General features: G+C 30.2%; 1 protein-coding gene across 1 annotated transcript in view; it reads right to left on the bottom strand.

The window, feature by feature from the left end:
* Nucleotides 1–20,527, bottom strand: part of LOC131855184 (uncharacterized) — an 81,742-nt gene extending 61,215 nt beyond the window's left edge. Inside the window, exons 1-2 of the mRNA XM_059206428.1 lie at nucleotides 20,446–20,527; nucleotides 6,655–6,751 (exon numbers count right to left, since the gene is read on the bottom strand). Coding sequence (XP_059062411.1) covers nucleotides 6,655–6,745 — 91 coding nt within the window. The 5' untranslated portion in view covers nucleotides 6,746–6,751; nucleotides 20,446–20,527. The remainder of the gene's footprint in view (nucleotides 1–6,654; nucleotides 6,752–20,445) is intronic.
* Nucleotides 20,528–20,880: the final 353 nt, after the last annotated feature.

The following is a 20,880-nucleotide window of genomic DNA, read 5'->3' as shown; positions in this document are numbered from 1 at the left end:
CTCAACCAATGCTTTGCATTTATTCATATAAATAAATAATAAAGACCAACAATTTTAACGAAATAATATAATCAACAAAACTGAAAATATAAATAACAGAGTACAAGTTTATATAGAATCACAAACTCTTCTCTGGTCTCGAACGGGTTGAAACAAATGTCAATATTTATATCTGTATATCCTTGTTAAACAGAAAACAAATGATCGGAAATTATGTAACAAAAATAACCTCTGCCTACTACTTAACAGTATTTTAGGAAAGTAGCCAAAATCGTATTAAACTACCGACACGTCCCGGTTTCACACGAGTGTATACTATACTACACTAATATTGGGAGTGTTTGGAGTGATTAATATTATTATGATTATAATTAGTATATTAGTATACTACAGGCTACTTACATATAAACTTACTCTTGAATCACTCTATCCACTGCTGAAAACTACACTAAGATTCGTTGCATGGTTAAGAATATCTGTGCGTACAAATAGTAGAAGCTACTTTGTTTTATACCAAAATGTAAACATGACGTTATTTATTATTTCTCTTTTGTTTCTTTTTAATTTATCTATAATAATATTGCATTTATTCATTAAATATCAAGAAAACTTACATCTAAATAGAGAAGCAATATTTTATATCTTGCAAGTAAAAAAAAATGTTTTACTATTTTTCAATATCTGAATACAAAGTCTGTATGCAATAATACTATTAACACTTAACCAAAAGAATGACCAACATTCCTTTCCTATATTATAACGTATATTTTATGGAAGTTCACAGTAAAAATTGAACTTTATAACACCATTTATTCACTCTAGTTTTATTTTGCAGAACCCTTTCTACTTCAATCAAGTGTAGCAATGAAATAAGCCTTTTGGGACAAAGCGAAGTGGAATGCTTTTGCCTTAAGTGAAATAACAAAGCCGTCCCCTTAAATTTTTTATTTTATTTTTTCTTTCACGTTTGGTTTACGAAAAATCGATATTCTTATACCTTACCCATATACCAATAGGTATTGAAACTACGAATTTTCATATCTCTTTACTCAATATTACATAAATGTTATTATATCTATATAGGTATTTGTAAAATAATTTAAAATGTTTTTTCTACACATGAAATACAGATACTTACTTTTTTGTTTCCTAAATAGATCGTATAATATATAATAATATAAGTAAGTGAAAAATAAGGTGGATTAATAACTCTGTAGGTAATTTATTTTTACACCAATTCCAAAAAAGGACGCCCAATCGACCAACTTTACTCTGCAAACGTGATAAGGTTTATCTTGACGCATATTGATCCCATGCTAATTTTGTTGTGATTCGGGTTGCCTATTTTTTACGAAACACAATCTATCGACTTGATTTTTTCTAATGTAATATATCGTTTGTCTGATGTAAAAATACTGTTGTAATATTTATTTATACCAATTATTATTATCATTATGTCATTATGTTAATTTATGCAAACGACCATGCGTCCTATTAAACCACCAGAGGCATTGTGGCGAAGTGGCAGCATTTTAGAACATTTCTAGAATTTGTTCTGGTCATGAAATTTTATTATGGTTTCGGAAATACTTCTGCTAAGAGTTGATTCCACAGTAAGTCGACTTTAATGCTCGGTAAATAGTTATATACATTACTCCGTAATATTATTGTAAATAAAAAGCAGTTTTTGTTATAAGTAAAGTAAACTAATACATTAACTAAGACTACTACATTATTTTGAGAAATTTCTTCAAAGAAGAAATTTACCTTTCAAAAAAATTCTTTCTGACATAAAAACATAATTTCTGAGTGCCAGGTTATATATGTGCATGTTATGCTAAAGTACGGATTACTAGTTATATTATAAAATTTCTAGATAGTAACATTTACTTTGTTATATATTAATATATTTTACAACTCTCACTTACACTATTGTCGCCCACTCACGTTATGCTTAGTTGACTGGAAGGAAAATCTTATCTATATATATCTATCTATGTATATAATATGTTTCCAATTACTATTATTAAATTAGGAATGTAATAAAGAATATAATAACAAAATTAGACCTCACCTGTCATCCTTTCTATCTTTCATATACCCATCGAATATCCTCAGATAACCCTCTACGCTTTTAGTTTTCCCGGCGTGGGTAATGAATCAAAGGATTCATTATTCACGCCTCAATGTCATAGAAAGCCGCTACCTATACTATAATTCGTTTAGTGTCTACCTTTTTAGAACACATGCCGTTTTGTTTAAAGTATATAGATGAATATATATATTCAAGGGTATATATATTTATCTATAACTGTATTGAATATTATACATATTCAATACAATACTTTATCAGACACGTATAGCAAAAATAGTAAAACCTACAATCCAGTTATATCTAACGAATACCTCCAGCACAGATTCTGTGCTTTTTATAACATTTTCTATGGTCTATTGGATTTTACTGTAATTTTATGCACGTGTGGTCAGCGCATAAATAACTTATTTATATTTATTTAAATATCATTAGGTATACACATTTACAACCAATGCTTAAACTAACATTATCATTACTATCATCCTAATCATGTGATGTGAAATCTATAAATGTCGTTTGGTACCCACTTCTTTTTTTAAGGTAATATTTTGATCCAACTACTAACAAAAGAAACCGTCGAAGTTCTCAATTCGACGGCATGTTTTAGATGTATTTCGAAAATCAATATTTTATTCTGAATAAAAATTGTACTATAATATTAAACTTGTTCAATATTATTAAAAATACAAGTTTCGATCTGTTTGTGATTGTGTTAGTCACGGTAACGTATTTTACTTTTGGAACCCTAAATAAATAAGTTTCAAGTGAGGTCTGAGAATCATTCTTAACTATGCTATAGCGAGCTACGAAAGATATACCTCCACATTTCGATGGACTTCGAAATTCTATTTAATTAGTGTAGCTATCTAAACCACTCACTGATCATTATTGGGATAACCCAATGGTGGGGACGTAGCAATATCCTGTAAGAGATGCCTACTACTATTTATATTAGCTTAGTATTATTACCCCTGTTACCAAGCGGCTTTATATAGGCTTATATTTCAAGTTTTCCTTCTTTTATTCTGATGTACCTATGTAGGGTTTACTATGTTCTTTTCATCTCTTCTTTTGGTTTCTAAATAATTGGTGACCTCCTTTAAAGAATAGATAGAAATACATATACTAACACTATAGTTAAGTATTAGATTATATCCCAGGGGTAGACAGATGCAATGACAGCATCGTTCTTGTAAAAGCTGGGTACACTGTACGAATAAGAACTATGAGTAGTATAGAGATACTAATATGGTACTGTTCATGTGTTTCTAAGCCACGGTTACCACTTACCATCAGGTGGACCACCAGATTGTTTGCCAATTGAGTTACATTAAAAAAAAACCTATTCAAAACGAATTGCACCATTTACAAAATCCCCGGTTATGAAAATAAATGAGGTATCACATTTCCAGCCAGCCAGAGAGAAAACGTTATATTTTATTGACTTGAAAAGTTGTAGGCACAGTGTAATATCACGTCAAAAAACGCCCACGCTCCGTGAAATATTTAATACTAAGGTATACTGGTAAAGCTGTTGGATAAACGCTAGTAAATAGGTATGTACACATTGCGGTGAATAGTGCCCCGTGGAGAATACCCTTCGACATAAAAGTAAACAGTTTCGCTTAATATCCTCGTAATACTAAAAACCAGTCAAGACCGTAGCCGTGGCAGACAAGATACATATGGATCTGTGACTATGTTTTAAGAGTAATTTCTATATTCTTGCACGGCATCACAATATGATAACGGTTCTTATACCAGATGAAGCCGTCAGAAGCTATTAAACTGTGGACGTAATGGTGAACTCAAGTCTTGACATGCCCATAGTTCGCTGGGTATATTTAAATGTAATGTGGCAATGGGCGAGCCTACTCTCGTCGGTGTTTCCATCACATGAAATTTTTGTCAATAAATAAAATAATTTACGACTTTTGTCTCAATCAGATTCAAACTCCATGTCCATTAGATGTAAATCGAAATAGTACATACACTATATGGCTACAACGTAGTCAAATTTAACATTATTGTATTCTAATTGTAAGGTTTGCAGATTTTACTCTTAACTAGCTGTACCCGCGACTTCGTCCGCGCGGAATTTACATCTTACTCCTTATTACATTAGCTACCTGCCAAAAAATCCCATCAAAATCGATCCAGCCATGTCAGAGATTAGCCGGAACAAACAGACAAAAATAGAAAAAAACGTTATTTTGGTTTATGTACCGTATGTATGTTCGTATGCATATAGTAAAAACTGTTATTTCAATATTACAAACAGACACTCCAATTTTATTTATATGTATAGATAATAATAAAAACAAAAAAAATAGAGTGTCCTTGGCGTTCATATTCGAAAGTACCTCTTAATATGTCATTAGATGACTAATATGTATTCTCCTTTATAATTAAAGTGTCAGAAGTAATTTTGTACAGTCTTATTTACAGAGAGCCGCCATAAAGGTTTAATTGTAATATCACGTACAGCTTAGGAACTTGCTCCTATAGTAAGATTAGGTATGGAAGAGGGACAAACACCTATTTAGTCAATATTGCAAATTATGTAGTAGGTATATAAACAAAGAAACCAAATATTTATTATCGCTATATTAACTAATGTAGACAACGCAAGAACTGGTCTTAGATAAAGAAATTGTAAGTAATATGCAATATTCTTAATTGGGATATTTTAGTAATTGAGTAAAATTTAAATGAAAATAAAAATTCTGTATGATTATATTATATGTATGTATGTTATATATTATTATGTATATGTATATATATTTAATATATTTTTGTTTAATTAACTAAACCGCCTTCGAGAATCCCTGCTCTCTAAGGTTGGCTGGTAGAGAATGCTAATAGCATTAAGCCCGCCTAATGTAGAATTAAATAAAGTTTATATAAGTAAATAAATAAATAAATTATTGAAAATAGTTATAATACTACTTTTCAATACACTGCATCAAGTTCTAGTGACTGCTCACTTTGAGCCTGCGACATTTAACCAATATTATAGGTCAGTCTAGATCTTCCCTTAGAGATCATGATGGAATAGAAGTCGTCCGGTACTGTATACCCTTTTAATTTAGCGTTGTATGTTTATACATCATCCAACATTATCTCTACCAGAATCTTTTCAAGTAAATTAAATAACATTTAACTATAGTGAACTTATTAAAATAAAAAGGGAAATCTACTTAGAAGTTCTTGTTTTTACTGCGACACTTGGTTATAAACGAATTCGCTCTCTGACAGTTATTAGTGTATAGTATTTTGTCAAGACCCAGTAGATAATGAGTAATTGTTATTTCTACTGAATCTTACTAATATTATAAATGGATGGATGGATGTTTGTCACTATTATTCATGCAAAAACTACTAAACAGATTTTAATGATATACTTTATAGATTAGAGTAAAACATAGGCTATAAATTTCACACGGGTGGCCCTATAGCGCAGTATGTAATAAAACTCGTGGAATTAATGCAAAATTTACCCATTACAATATTTAATAGAGCAATATTGATTTATTATTGAAATAATTCGGTTACGCAATACTATCCCTACATTTCTATATTAATAAAAAAATTACAATGTCTAATAAAAATAAAAATGTATTCATTTACACTATACAATAGCTGTAACTAGGTAGATTAACGCCACCCACATAAATATCCTAGAAGAGTACTTTTAGAGTGGGTGTATCATACATTACAAAGCCTACGTGGGTGTATGTAATAGCAATATTTTCCTACCTGTACTTAGTGTCGGTACTAATCAATCTTCGTAATGGTTCTTTGTTAAGTATACTTTATATACTTTAACAACTAAAGAAGGATTATTAATTTATCTATATTTCTGTGTAGGCATATTACGCAATAAACTAACATGTGAACAAAATAATTACTCTTATGTTTTGCCGTATACTAACAAATTGAAGACAGATTATTTGAAGGAAATATACTTTTAAACAACTAAAGTTTTCATTAAATAGCACGGTAATCTTTAACACCAGATGCTATTCTATATCTGTTAACTGTTGTATTAATAACCAGAATAGATTTAAATCTTTGTTATATTATTAAACTGAAGTTTGTTTGAACGAGCCAATCTCAAGAACTATTTGTTAGAATTTTTTAGACACACTTATCAAAGAAAGTTAAGATATTATATACAGCCTCGGTGGTCTAGCAGTTTAGCACTCCACCTTACTTCCGATGGTCGCGGGTTCGATTCTTCGCACGGTATCAATATTTGTATCCATGAATATGTTTAGCTCTGGGTGTTTTATACGTCATATACATATGTAGGTATGTAACTAAAATTACATTGTAAGTATTTCTAATAGTTGTGTAGTCCCCGTAAAATAATCTCTACTTAGCTTGGGACTAGATAGAGCAGTGTGAATTATCCAGAGATATTACATATAAATATTATACAAAGATCTCGCTACGAGCGGATGAGCAATGAAAAATATTCCAAAAACGGGGATAATGTAACTCAGCCGAAGGTACGCGGGTTAAATACGATCGTATATATTTGTATATAGACTTACCTGAATTCTCAGCAACGGGTGCAGCCAGGGCATAAGATAAACCCAAGAGCAGCAATGCTGTTGCTAATTTGCATCTCTTAAAAACAGCCATCGTGGTCTGTAAACAAAATAAACTGTATGATAGACTTGAACGTTTTCGAAATTGTACTATAATAGAAAAACAGAACTAACGTAAATTTTGATAATTCATTAAATCTTATTTCTTTTTACAATCCATAGAGTTTTCGTCGTTGGTCCCATATTAAATATTATGATAAATAAAAGGTGAACTCTTAAATCTAAAGGTAAACGATGACTGATTTGCTGCCACCATAAAAAACTTACTCTTTTCAGTTAAGTTGAATTTTTACGTACGTATTACGCTGATCCAAAATAAATGAGATAAGGAAGAAGCAGATGATGAAGAGGAGTAGACAGGTAGCAAGCCAGAACTACTAGACAAATTCTAAAAATCTTTCCATTGTGGAAATATCATAAAAATATCAATAGGTACATCCATATAAGCCTATATAATTATTTATTCAGAAATTATCACGAGAATAGGAGAGAAAATACCTGTTTTCTCTCGGGGTTTTCTTCTAGTATATATTATAATGAAGGGACTAATTTAATAAACCTTGTAGTTAATGAACTATTGATTTCATAAGCTATCAATAAGATCGACTTGTAACGAGCTAAATAAGCCTTCACTACACGTGGAGTGAGTCATTACATCTTTCAGAAGGATAATATCTGATCGTAATGTCGACGTATATAACTATGAGTAGTTTGATATTATAGAAGTTTTTTATTGACACTGTGGTACTTCCATCTTTTTAAAAGTATAGCCAGATAGTGTCGAAGTGTCAAGTACAGTCACAGGCGATGTCAAAAGTATTATTGATATTGGTTAGTTTACAACTTAAGAACTTTGCCTGATCAACAAGGACCTTTGATAAGAAGACATAATTCAAAATCTCTTACAAAATTGTACACTCATGTACAATTTTGTAAGAGTTTGTGATGTCCAAGTATATGTTGATTTTTTTAAGATGTACAATTTTGTTCTACGGACCTTTATGAATAAATTTTCAGTGCAACTAAAATTATATTAGGCATTGTTCACGTTTATATATATATAGCGACATAAGAAACCACACTCAAAGTCACTTTTTCAGATAGAATGTATATGCAATTAGTAATAATTAAACATAATCATCTGCTTGACCTGAGCTTATTTTTAAAACGATTAAACATTTTAAGGATGTCCTTTAATTGTAACTCTTCTCTCACCATGTATGTAGAAACTAGGCAACAATCCATAAATCACAATATATTAATAGTAATCATAAGTAGGAAATGAATAAAGATGAAGGAAACTGTCGGAGGCTAGACTGAAGACATATCAATGCACCTTATTGCTAAGTACTATTGATTTTCGATACTCTACGTCATACGTTTTATTGAAGCGTAATCAGTCGAACTGTCTGGACAAAAAGAATACCTATGGATTTTTACATCCTTCTTGGACGGGTTTTTTCTTACCTACGTGTTGTAATTTACAATGATGTCTCTCAAAACATGTCCATTTAGAATAGAAATAATATCAAGCGGATATTTTTATTAATTTATTTTATATTATTTTAAAATACAAATATAAACATTTGCTGGATTCTATTTAACATATAAATACATTAAATTGTAATAACATTAATTGTAAGGCATAAAATAAAAACATAATTAAAAATATGCAATACGCGGTATATTCTGAAATCTAAGTTAAAGTTAAGTCTAAGTATAGTTAATTAATGTAGGTAAATAACAATGTTGGTACACTGTAAAACCCGTTAATAACAAATAATAATTTATTTTGTTTGTTTATACTTAAGTTTCAAACTATTAAGTGCTTCAACCTCTAATCAACAAGTTTTCTAGATCCACACCATGAAAAGTTTATTTGTGAAAATGTAAAAATTCTATCAGACTCAATTTACATACACAACATGTAACATAAAGATATAAAATAATATAGACATAAAAGAAACAAGCTACTGAAAATTGAAGGTCCATAACACGATATGTCGATAAGGTCCCCCACACACGACCCTCGTTATATACTGCTGACAGCTCGGATGACACTGACACCTGACACTTGCACGAATTGTGCTAATGTTGGATCATTTCTTCCCAAACAAAGCTACAAAGTTAATGTATGTACCTGTTGCACGTTTATCACGTTTCTTTAAAATATGAAATAAATATTATTTATTTATTTTGAATTAATTGACAAATTTAACAAAGCTATAACTAAAGATTATACATTGGACCCCCATTAGACGAACCTGTATCGCGAGAGATACAAAATAATTGCCAGATGGTTTTTAACTATTACACTCATGATTACTACTAATACAATATCATTAATTATTAAAAATCATTGAGTACAATAGAGTTGACACATCATAAGAGTCTGCACTAGACCCAGCCCTCTATCTCATCTATTTACTTCCGACGGTTGCGGGTTCGATTCCTCGCACGGTGTAAAGATTTGTATTTATGAATATGATTGTTTGCATCAGTCTGAGTCTATATATATTATGTAAGCATTTGGATAATCAATCCATGAATGCAAGTATTAAGGTTTTTAGAACCCATAACTAAAGCTTTCGACTTGATCAATTTTTGTCTGTCTTTGCATCTATGCATGCTAATCTCAGAAACAGCTTAATCCATAGAAGTGCAATTATTACGAAAATATTCATCATTCAAGCTTCAATTAAAATTTAGTGTTTATTTTAATCCAAACAATTTACAAACAAAATTATGTTAAACTATAGTTATTCAGAATACGGTACGAAGTCCCGGGATCCACTATTTATTCAATAAGAGATATCACAACTCAGTAGTATTATTAGAACGTCTCATACAGTTCTAATATGCGCATTTATGATGTTAAATTTACAACACAACAAAAACTTCTACATGGAAGCCGAACATTATGTGTTTAAACTTTGCAGAGATATTATTTAAATTTCCCAACGTTCCTAGACTATGAAAACCACGTTTGTGAGCAAAGTTTGCAGGTACAAATATTTCATAAAGAATAATTGAAATATTTTCCTTTTTTTCATATACGGCGATAAACGTAGTGGAATTTTTGTTTATGTATAAAAACAACAAAGGGCTTGCGTATTTTTCTTCTTATGGTGTCTACAGTTACAATAAATTACCTTTAATACTAAAGTTCATAAGTAATTTCCTAATTTCAGAAACCTGATAGATTTTTAATAGGTATATAATATAATATTAATAATCTAGGATAATTTACAATACGTCATCTAGTCCCAGACTAAGCAGACCATGTACTACGGGTACTAAAAAGCTAATAGAAATACTTAAGAAAGAATTTCAAATATTATACAGATATGGTAGATTGAAAACACCTAGACAAATAATCATATCCATGAATACAATTCTGATATATAAGCATATTATTCTGATATATAAGTTATATTACTGTCACTGTTAAAGTTTCATCAAAATCCGTTCAGTAGTTAAGTTTGCGTGAAAGAGTAACAAACATCCATTCATCCATACTTACAAGCTTTTACGATTGTAATATGAGTATGATAATCTTAATTCTTCAGATACAAAAGAGGTCGTAATGATTGGCAATAACACAATTTGTAAAGTAACTCCATAACGATCTCTACTAAAACAACTACTTTATCGTGAATTAATAAAAAGTTATTACCATCCAGACCGGTAATAAAATACTGGCGTTTTCATCACTCTCCTAAACTTTTTTCGCTAAAAATTATATAAAAATTTTTGAAACAATTTTTATATGGAGAAAAGTAGTTTTAGTATCTAATTTATGCTTAAAAGTTACCATACAAACTACCTAGCAATTATGACATTTACACATTCAAATACCGATATATTTGTATACTTCTAGATAGAGTTGCCAATTCATTATGCAGTACTGAATAAAAAGCGAATCAGTAAATAGAGAGGGAATTGATATAGATAGTAAACGAAAGTTGAAAAGACTATTCAAACATTGAAGAATAATCGGTCTACAGTCTACAATTTAAATAGGGCAAATATCTACGCAGCATTATAGATTTTAAGCTTTGTTACCGGTTTCTCTTAGTAGGTTTCACCGGGAGCTGATGTTCTGGTGACCCAGTTCACGGAACGTCGACCTATTTACCAGAGGCCCTGTTGCATCCACATTGTACATAGCCAGTATACCGGGCTTTGATTGACACGTGATTAGAACAACGGTAGCAGAGATTAAAGGCAGGCATTGTTATTAAAACTACTTAAATTAAATCTGTTGTCTTTAGTATACTTTTCAATGCAAATTAGGCTATTTGCAGTGTAATTAAAGCCTACTTATTTGTAATCTTTCAGGCACTATTAATATTTATCCGGTGGTACGAGACGACGACTGGCGTGAGACTCGTGACCACGACTAGTAACAACCTAGTCGAAATGTTTTAAAACCCGATATTAATAAAGAAAGCATAATTTTTCATTATTTTATATGTATTAATATGAGTCATGGATGGACAATATAAGGCTGCTTTTCTTGTTTCTAATACTCATTTTGAGTTTTAATATGTTTTCAAATTATATATATATATAGAATCTTTACTTAAACTAATTGTTTGCTTAAATGAATATAAAATAAAATAATTGGCTATACATATTTAGTGTTAAATTATTTTGTAACATAGAAAAATGAATGATATACAATTTTTATATACATATTTCGATTGAGATATTCTTACTTTGGTAAGTAATAAAAGTTTCAAATTGAAAGTAAATCCCTTACAGAAGACAGTTTTCTAGCTATGCATAGCTAGCAGATAGACTTCGGAACTGTGTCTGTGGAAGTTTCAGTCTAACTGAGATCTACATCAGCACTGCGGCGAAATTTGTTCTTGTTGTAAACTTAGCCGATTTGGGGCAAAGTTAGTAACTAGATTAATATCAAGACAGAGTACTTTTGATTGGTACAAACATCAGATCGATCAATATAGTGAGGCGGTGGAAAAATCCGTACAAATCAGCGGACTGACTTATCGAATCCGGATCTGAACTATTTAGAATCGAATAGATGACTTGTTTTCGATTGTATTTGCCCTTTCATGGCATTGTCGAAGGTTTATTTCATACATACAGTCTAGTTACAATTCTGTATTTTTCGTTTACGTTTCTGTTTATAATAATTGGTTTATCTACAAAATATTTCTATTTGATTTCATTCATATTTTTTTACAGTTACAATAAAATGATTTAGGCTTTTCTTTTCATTAATGTTTATTCACTTACGTAGTTTTGTATCTACAATTATCTTTTTACCTATATGTGCATTTTACATATATGTGCAAACATTTAAAATTAAGTATTTATATGTATAATTATTATACGTATACGTGTTAAATTAGCTCTAGATAATATATTTTTAAATAAATAATATCTGAAACTATTAAACCATTATTTTAATAATAATGGTAACTAATTACTCATAATCTACTATAAAATTCACCACCCGTTATTTTAAATTTCCATAGGACATTTTGGATAATGTATTGAAACATTACTTTCAATAGGTCTCTATAAGTTAAATACAAACTTCTAATAAATCAGGGGAATTTACAGAGTGCTTTGTTAACATGCTGTTCTTTGTATGTTTAGTGAGAAATGTTTATTTTATACTGTAAACGACCCACTAAAACTTACTTAGGTATTTACAACGCCCTCGAGTTTGCCCACGTGAGATCTGATCAAAATTCAGTTGTTTTTTTATTAAATTAAGATAATATAATTTTATTATTTAAATGATAAAAACGAAACAATAATAAGTTTGAAAAAAATATATATGTTTTTAAACTTAATTTTCAGATTAGCATCAATGGGCCAAAATGTCCTATATGAAAAAAATATTTTGACTTTGAAAGATATTGATTCCACACCAAGCTACTAACTGATTTGAACAAAAAAGCTAAAACATGAATGGGAATAAATCTGAAAGTGTACCCTTTCAAATAAAACATAATTTCCCCAAATTAGTACAACAAACATAAAAAATCTAATCGAATTGGATACTTCCTTTTTTATGTCAGATAATAATAACAATAATAAAAAAGGCCTCATCCAATCACTAAGACATCAATCTGAAAATTAACTCTTTCAAAGAAGACAGAATTTTGGAATCGTTTTCAAATAAAATGAATTTCTAAAGTAACAGATGTCAAAAAGCACAATCGAATTAAGAACTTACTTCATCTTTTAACTAGGTTAATAATTAAATAAGAAAGTCTCGTCCAATCAATAACCCAATTTAAACATTAATTAAACATCCATCACATTCCTGAAATACTAATTACTGAGCCAAAACACACAACGATCCTTGTGAAAGTCCCCGAAGTGATAATTTATTTAAATACAGACGTATACACTACAGCTACGACCTCCGTAACCGTCGTCATACTCGTAGCTGTGCACCTACGACGTTAAATATTTGTATGAGCGTTCATTTGGAAATGATTGATCGAAAACATACTCTCAATTCAATAACATTCTCAATTTACCGCTTGGAGTCGCATTAACATTACATTAACACACTTCTATAAAGTCATGAGGGGTGAAACGAGTATTGTATTATTATTTTCCTATACTAGTTTCTAACATATTACGTATTAAACAATGACCTTACAATAACGCCTTGGCACAAAAAACCAAAGGCGGGGTGAAAATAATTATGTATTTACATGTAATTAAAGTTTGTAAGAAAATGTATACTAGAAATTTAGAAATTTATACATAACATAAATAGGGTGGGTATACAAATAGCTGTTATCAATATATATCAATCAATATTATTGTATATATACCATAAACTTTATCTTATCAAATCCAATTATTTTATCAAAATCCATTCAGCAGTTTTTGTAATCCACCCATCTCATCCATCCATCAAGCAGCGCAGGACCGATCGTCGTGGAGATCTTTGGGGGTGGCCTATGTCCAGCAGTGGACGTCTTCCGGGCTGCGATGATGATCCATCCATACTTACAAACTTACATTTATAATATTTGTAATATGTTCGTCTTCGTTATAATCTTCATATTCCAAATTTCATTAAGCAATCCGTTGCTTTCATTTTGCAATGAATACAGTATAGCCATTTAATGGTGAAAAGATAACAAATAGTCGGACAAATAAACAGAATATCACATTTATTATATTAGTATTTATATACCTAAGCTCTTTTATTTCGATAGTTAAATATCATAAATATAAAAATTATTTTAATTTTTCTAGGTCGTGCTATAAAACCAAATCTTGTTTGGTGTAAAATAGGTAAAGTAAAAGGAACCATCAAATACATCATCAGTACAAGGACAGTAGTTAAATATACGTAGATTTTAATTTAAAAGTAATTTATATGTTCAGTGTTGTTTACAAACTGATTCCGGCTTTGAAATCAAAGCGTCTGTAAAGCTTTATCGAGGTCAAAATACGTTACAAACAAAACACAAAATAATTACTACCTAGATATTTAACATGGTGACGCACCTTTACTTAGAACAGAGTTGATTTATGTTCGTATTACCGAGAAATACGAGTATAAAATATGTAAATAATTAGTAATTTATTTAATTGCAAAGTACTTAGAAAATATTATAAAGTTTCTCTTCACTCCCTAAAAAAATTGAAATGGGCTATTAAATCTACATAAAATAATTTATTTACTTAATAAACCATAGTTTATTAAGTAAATAAAATCATTTTGGTATGGTGTTTGAAGAGTTACCAGAGACTGGTATGTAAAACTGTTCACAATAGATAATGTATGCCCATGCCATGTCTTTGAAAATTTGCAAATTTAATGGAAATTTTATAGATAATGTATGCCTAATTATGCTGTGCTTGTAATAATAAAATACCTCTTATTTTTAAACCCCACAGTGCACATAAAAGAATAGAGGAAATAGATTTTACTGATAGACATATTAATTTGTTTTAATTAATTAACAACAAAATTAAATTATATTTTAATCTACCTACATACGATTAGATACTGTGAAATAATTTATGCATATCTCTATAGAATACAGGTGCATAAAACAAAACAATAGTTGTTTATCTATCAGTAAAACGCCTCATACCTTGGTTTATATTATAGTATAAGTATATTCTTAGAATAAATATTTTAGAAACCTTCAGAATATTTTCCATATTGTATAATAAAATGTGAAATAAATACATCTACTAGGCTACCTAAATGTTCTTTTTAATTATTTAGTTACTATTCAATGTTTCTTCGTAAATACAACACAATAATACAGATAAACGTCTGAATTGATGCTTGAGTACACACTGATTAACTTCTTTTCATCTCCAGTCGGATTACGGGCGCTTTTGTTAACAGTCGGCTTCATCTGTCTGCTGGTGATGATATCGTAACAGGTCGTTTATACAACAACAAAACATCGGTCGTATAACAAGAAGCAAATTTAGATAGATTTATATTGTTATTAAATTAAATAATACATCCTTCTATTTTGAATATATATATATATATATAATCATTTTAATTTTATATACATATATTATATGTAATAGCACAAGTGCGTTTAACACGTGCGTTTAAGACGTGGCAACGGCTAAACTTGTCTATTTTAGCTATTTCCATAGCATTATGTCGTATGGTATTTTGTTATGGGGCAAAGCAGCTGATATAAATACAATATTTACTTTACAAAAGAGGGCCATTCGCTCCATTTATGGTATGGGTTCCAGGGAGTCATTGCGAGAGTGTTTTAAGGAATCAAATATCCTCACCGTTGCATTTATGAAAATATATATATATATATATATGATTGCATTAATAAAAGCTTACTTAACAATATATATAAATGTCGTTTGGCTAAAGTTAGTAATTCGTTTTATGGCAATTGCGTAAGGTTTTACAATAAAATACCAGAGTATGTTATAAATCTGCCAGAAAAAAGATTTAAATGTCAAATAAAACACTTCCTTTGCAAAAAAGCTTACTATAAAATTGAAGAATTCGTTAACGATAATAATGTTTTTATAGAAAAACTTTAAATCCATAGCACTGACAATATTATCTGATTACATTAATAATGAGTGCGTAGCGATTTGTTGATTATCGCATGCCTCTTACTTGTTATACTGTAATTATTTATATAAAAAAAAACATCTATTAAAAAGAGCAACACACAAGTTTCTTGCTCATTCTTCTTGTGATGAATCTGCATTCCGAATGAGTGGTAGAATCAAAATATGACTATTCAAAAGTGCTTGTAATGAGTTTATTTGAATAAAGATTATTTCTATTTCTATTTCTATTTCTTAAAGCATGGTATACTAAGAACTGTTATGATGATGAATGAATTGAAAAAAGAACATTTCTTTTTGTATTTAATAAGAAATACTCTTTTATATTGTGTTTCAAGATAAATGATAACCGATATTTTTTCACAACCTTCGTTTACATGAACATCAAACGAGAGGTCTTAATACATCGACCCTTAACAAAAAAGATAAGTAAAAAATACAAACGTAGTCGCTTTCCATTTTTCTAATTTATGTTTAGAGTACCTGCCGTATGGTCCAAAACATACTTTAAATATATACTTACTAAACACCTATCTATTTCACCAATCTACTACCTGCCTTTGATGTGGGTGCATATTGGAAGATCTTGACAAACAATTTGAAACTATATTCTCAACGTTTATTCATGAGGCACCTATATAAATTAAATATGTGTTACTTAATAGGACATATATAACTTTAGTCCTTTATCTTAGGGATTACGTATCTCATTAAAACTCATCTCTATCAAGCGATCACTTAATAAACTACATAGGTCAACACGATGTGAATAGAACGCGCGCAGATTTTCTTTTTTCTAGGATGCGCGCTATGAGGTACGAAGTGTTGCACTGAGGATTAATGAATAAAATTAAATTTTATTAAATTTTAAATCTACCAGTACTTGTGTTGGAAACTGTTTTCTAAACCTTTTTTATTGTCTATAATTTTTATAAACACTATATTGTTTTTACATGACATAAGTCAATTATTACACAATATTTTACGACTATACCGGTGCCGTTTTCTTTTGCTCGTCATTTTGGTCTCCATCCTCACAACTTATATCAAGTAATACCTGTTATTTTTTTATATTTAAAAATTTTTTTTTATTATGTTATGATGTGATATTTATATTTATGTTTGATAAAATACATGTAATATAAAAGAAATAATTACGAGCACCTATAAGCATGGTAGTTGCCACACTAATGAAGTATCGTGAACTCAATAATAATAAAACGTAGTAAGATTTTTCTTTTTTAATGTTATATTTGTAGTTATCATATGTGTCTGATGTAGGTACCTACTCTTGAAAGAGGTTCCTTGTAGTATTGTAATAGGTAATATAATTTATATTATATTACCTATTACAATAGTACCTACCTACAAGAAACATGATCTTAAAGAGAATTCAATAGATCGGTTACTGGTTGACTACACTATCGGGCATTGAGTCCTCCATAAACATATTTCAATTATTATTCTGATAGTCATTTAAGTAACTTACAATCGTTATTTAAAGGTGAAATATTTGTTATATATTGTGTGAAATGAGTCCAAAGCATCGCATAAAAATACTCATTGGTACAGTCCCTATAATGAGAATATGGAATAGTTACTCAAATTTTCCACCGCCAAATTGCCATTTGTTTGAGAATTGCCTATTTTGTCAGTATAACTACGCTGGAAATTTTGTAAAATCACTTAAACTATATAATTTTATGCAGAAGCACTCTGCGATGCAAATTGGGCCGTTAAAACCCAAAGTCATTTTCACGGATCAAGTAGTTACTATATTTCGTTGCCTTAAAGTCACAAATCTTGCCTACACATAAATCAATTATAATAAAGATTTCTTGTCTTTTTTTTCCCTTTAATATACATATGTATGAGCTATAAGCACCAAATTCTTAGGAAACCGTTTAAAAAATTTTTAATTAATTTTATATTAAACACAACAAGCCTGTTGCTGCTAATGATTTATTTGATTATAATATTTCCATTTTAATAGTTAAGTTAATATTTGTTCCAAATCCTATACTTATGACGATAACAGGATGTTTTTTGTTCCTATATATATACACTAATTGTCATCAATGTATAAGGATAGTTAAAGTTATTTCATTTAGTTAATAGGCCATTGCTTGTTCACGGTTACGCGCCTTACGGGCGTTCCGCACCGTATATCTCCTTAGATTGTCTTATCTCCCTACCAGCAGCTAATTTCCCAACACATTATTTATTTCAGGAAGATAGTGCGGGAAAGATGGCGCTACTGATTCCCGTAAGCGTAATATAGTGGCGCCCCCTAAATATAGTAGCACCCATAACTTTCTTTTTTTTGCCAATCAACATTTTATTTCGTTATAAAGCAATATTTTTAAAAATAATGACAAAGTTATGTCCTTGATTCCACGAATACTACTTATAAACGGGATCTTGTCATGATTAAAGCTGGATTTATAACAAAATTATTTTTTAATACCACAGAGTTCTCAGGTAGATATATATCTCCCAAGGTTTCCTGGAAAATATCGCTTCCAGTGATAAGGTCGTGTTGTTTACGCTCAACGTCATCTATCACTTGTAACTTTATTTCAGTATAATATAATGCGTTAAAAACAATACAAGCAGTTATATATATTAATCTATATATAAAAAGTAACTTGATTAATGTAGATTATTTTTAGGATGAAAATATCTGCGCTAACGCAGGCGGATACACTATTGACCAGTTGCATTGACGGGACATTGATTGAACAGTGTCCCGTCAATGCAGGTCGATTGATCCATCATTGTGAATTCACCTGGAAACTACCACGATGTTTTGAGGGAAGGAGGGAATATGGAGGTCGACTTTACATTGTATATTGCTAGCAATGACACTAGTCTCCGTTTTTTTTACTATGGCTCGTCAGAAAATGCATCACCATTAACAGCAATTCCTCCCACTTCATACCAAATTTTGACTTCACCATGACGTATATGGTTGACAAAGCCTCTACATAACTATCCCATCTGGCAAATTTTCGATACACAGTTAGTGCCAGTAATATAAAATTATTGGAAATGATAATGAGAATGCATAAGAACTCGACTATATGCGTCATACTTTATGCCCGTTTTTATTGCCATTATCACATAAAATTTTCTCACGTACAATTTTATTTTAAATTCCTTGCTCCATTAAAATATGTTATTACTACCCGTTGTCATTTCGTAGACAAATTAAATATTTCATACAAAACGTAGCCGTCAAAAATTATACCAATAATTGTATTAGGTAACTCTGAAAATTATTTTTCACCCCACTCATAATCTCTTAATGGAATTATGGTGACAAGCCGCCGTCGGAACTGTGACTCCAATTTCTATAAATACCTGTATATTAATGTGATCACACATCTTCCAGATTCTGTTTTATTATAATATTATTCTATGCTTATTTGTACTGTTCCTATTCTATTAATTTAGTTTTAATTTACCCCAACTACTGCATTTTACATTAAAACTAAACTGACATTATTTTTGTTTAAAATGTATTTAACAACTGGAATATTGAATAATATGTTTTTACCTCAAAACTAACTGTGCTAAATAGGTGGTACATCTGGAGCAGAAGAAAACATTTTGACATGGTAATACGGTATTCTTAAAGAAAATAGAATCCGGAAACTGTTTGACTACCATTAAACGGTTAAAACAGGATAAAGTCAGTGAATAAGATATCTTAGGTACTCCGTACTTACAACTTGTAACTACAAAGGTAGCATAAGGAATTATAAGTGCTAAAACACAATATATTTAATAATAATAATACGCTAATACACATAGTGAAAATAAATAAACACAAAAGAAAGTGTAAATATTTAAAAAATACTCCGAAAATCTCCATGAACGATACTGTTCATTCATGCTAGTTATACAGCGAACTTGAGATAAAACATCCGAAAAAATCTTAATTGAAAGAAAAAAATGGACTAACAACGGAAGGGGGACAATCATATATATATTAGAAAGCATTGATTAATATGATGATTAAATCAAAAGTGTGTCTGTCTGTCTGAATGTTAATGAAATTAGACACAAAATATTAAAATAATAGACAGGCTTTCTTTGATCTTAAAAATAAAGCAGACAAAGTCGCGTGTCAACAGTTAGCGGTTTAAAAGTGATCTCACAGTTTCAACATTAGGACAGAGTAGAACCACGTACAAGAAAACAACGGTCTAGGTAGTATAAGATGAGACAACGCAGGTTTTAATAATTATAATTTATTATCCCTGAGGTAAAATCCGGGAGTCACATTACGAAGTCTCTTAATTAATTAACTAAACTATTTATACTTTAAACAAATGATTAAAAAAATAAGAAAACAGCAAATAAATATGTAAAACATTTTTTTTAACCTTTACAAAAAAAAAATATCCCTAAACTTTATTTACTTGCTAAATTTTTCGAAATTCATTACAACTTCCTGCTCTATACATCCACGTAATTTTCAACCATATCACACGCAACTGTTGCGTCTATTCCATAAGAATCACCTAAAAAGCTATAAAATAAAACATCTAATATAATATAAAAATAGAAAACAACCCAAAAACATCAGCCGCTTAAGTCATGGCTGATTTAATTTTAGTCATGTTAATTTATTATATTACTTACCGGTGGATGATTTCCCGCGCTTGTTTGGAAGTTTCTGGAAGCTGCGACGCGGCCAATCGCTGTAACAGCGTGTCGCGTTCTGCTAAATTCTCCTCTTTTTAATTCCGCCACGCCAACAGTTATGGCGACGCTGGCGATTGCGCATGCTTCATCCCTATGACGTCAATGGTTTCGTTCACAAAGCATACAGGTGTTGGTATTTTATATACCGCAGTGGCTGCGGCCGCATGCACATAATGGCTAAGTAAAGTTGCAACTCGCTGCTTTCTCGTTTTACTGTTCCGGAGCTTTTATGGAATTGTTGATAATACGGGGAAAGTTATAAAAGTTGATTTTAAAACTTTCTTCTTTTTTATATATAGGTAATATATAGTTTGTTGTCTATTGATATAATATTACAGAAAAGATTTCTTTGCAGGAATTAGGAATATTACG

The sequence above is a fragment of the Achroia grisella genome, unplaced genomic scaffold, assembly GCF_030625045.1.
Source record: "Achroia grisella isolate CSIRO2021 unplaced genomic scaffold, CSIRO_AGI_Agris_v1 utg1320, whole genome shotgun sequence".
Classification (NCBI taxonomy): domain Eukaryota; kingdom Metazoa; phylum Arthropoda; class Insecta; order Lepidoptera; family Pyralidae; genus Achroia; species Achroia grisella.
Note: the sequence above shows the minus strand (reverse complement) of the source record. Positions and strands in the feature narration are given on the sequence as shown.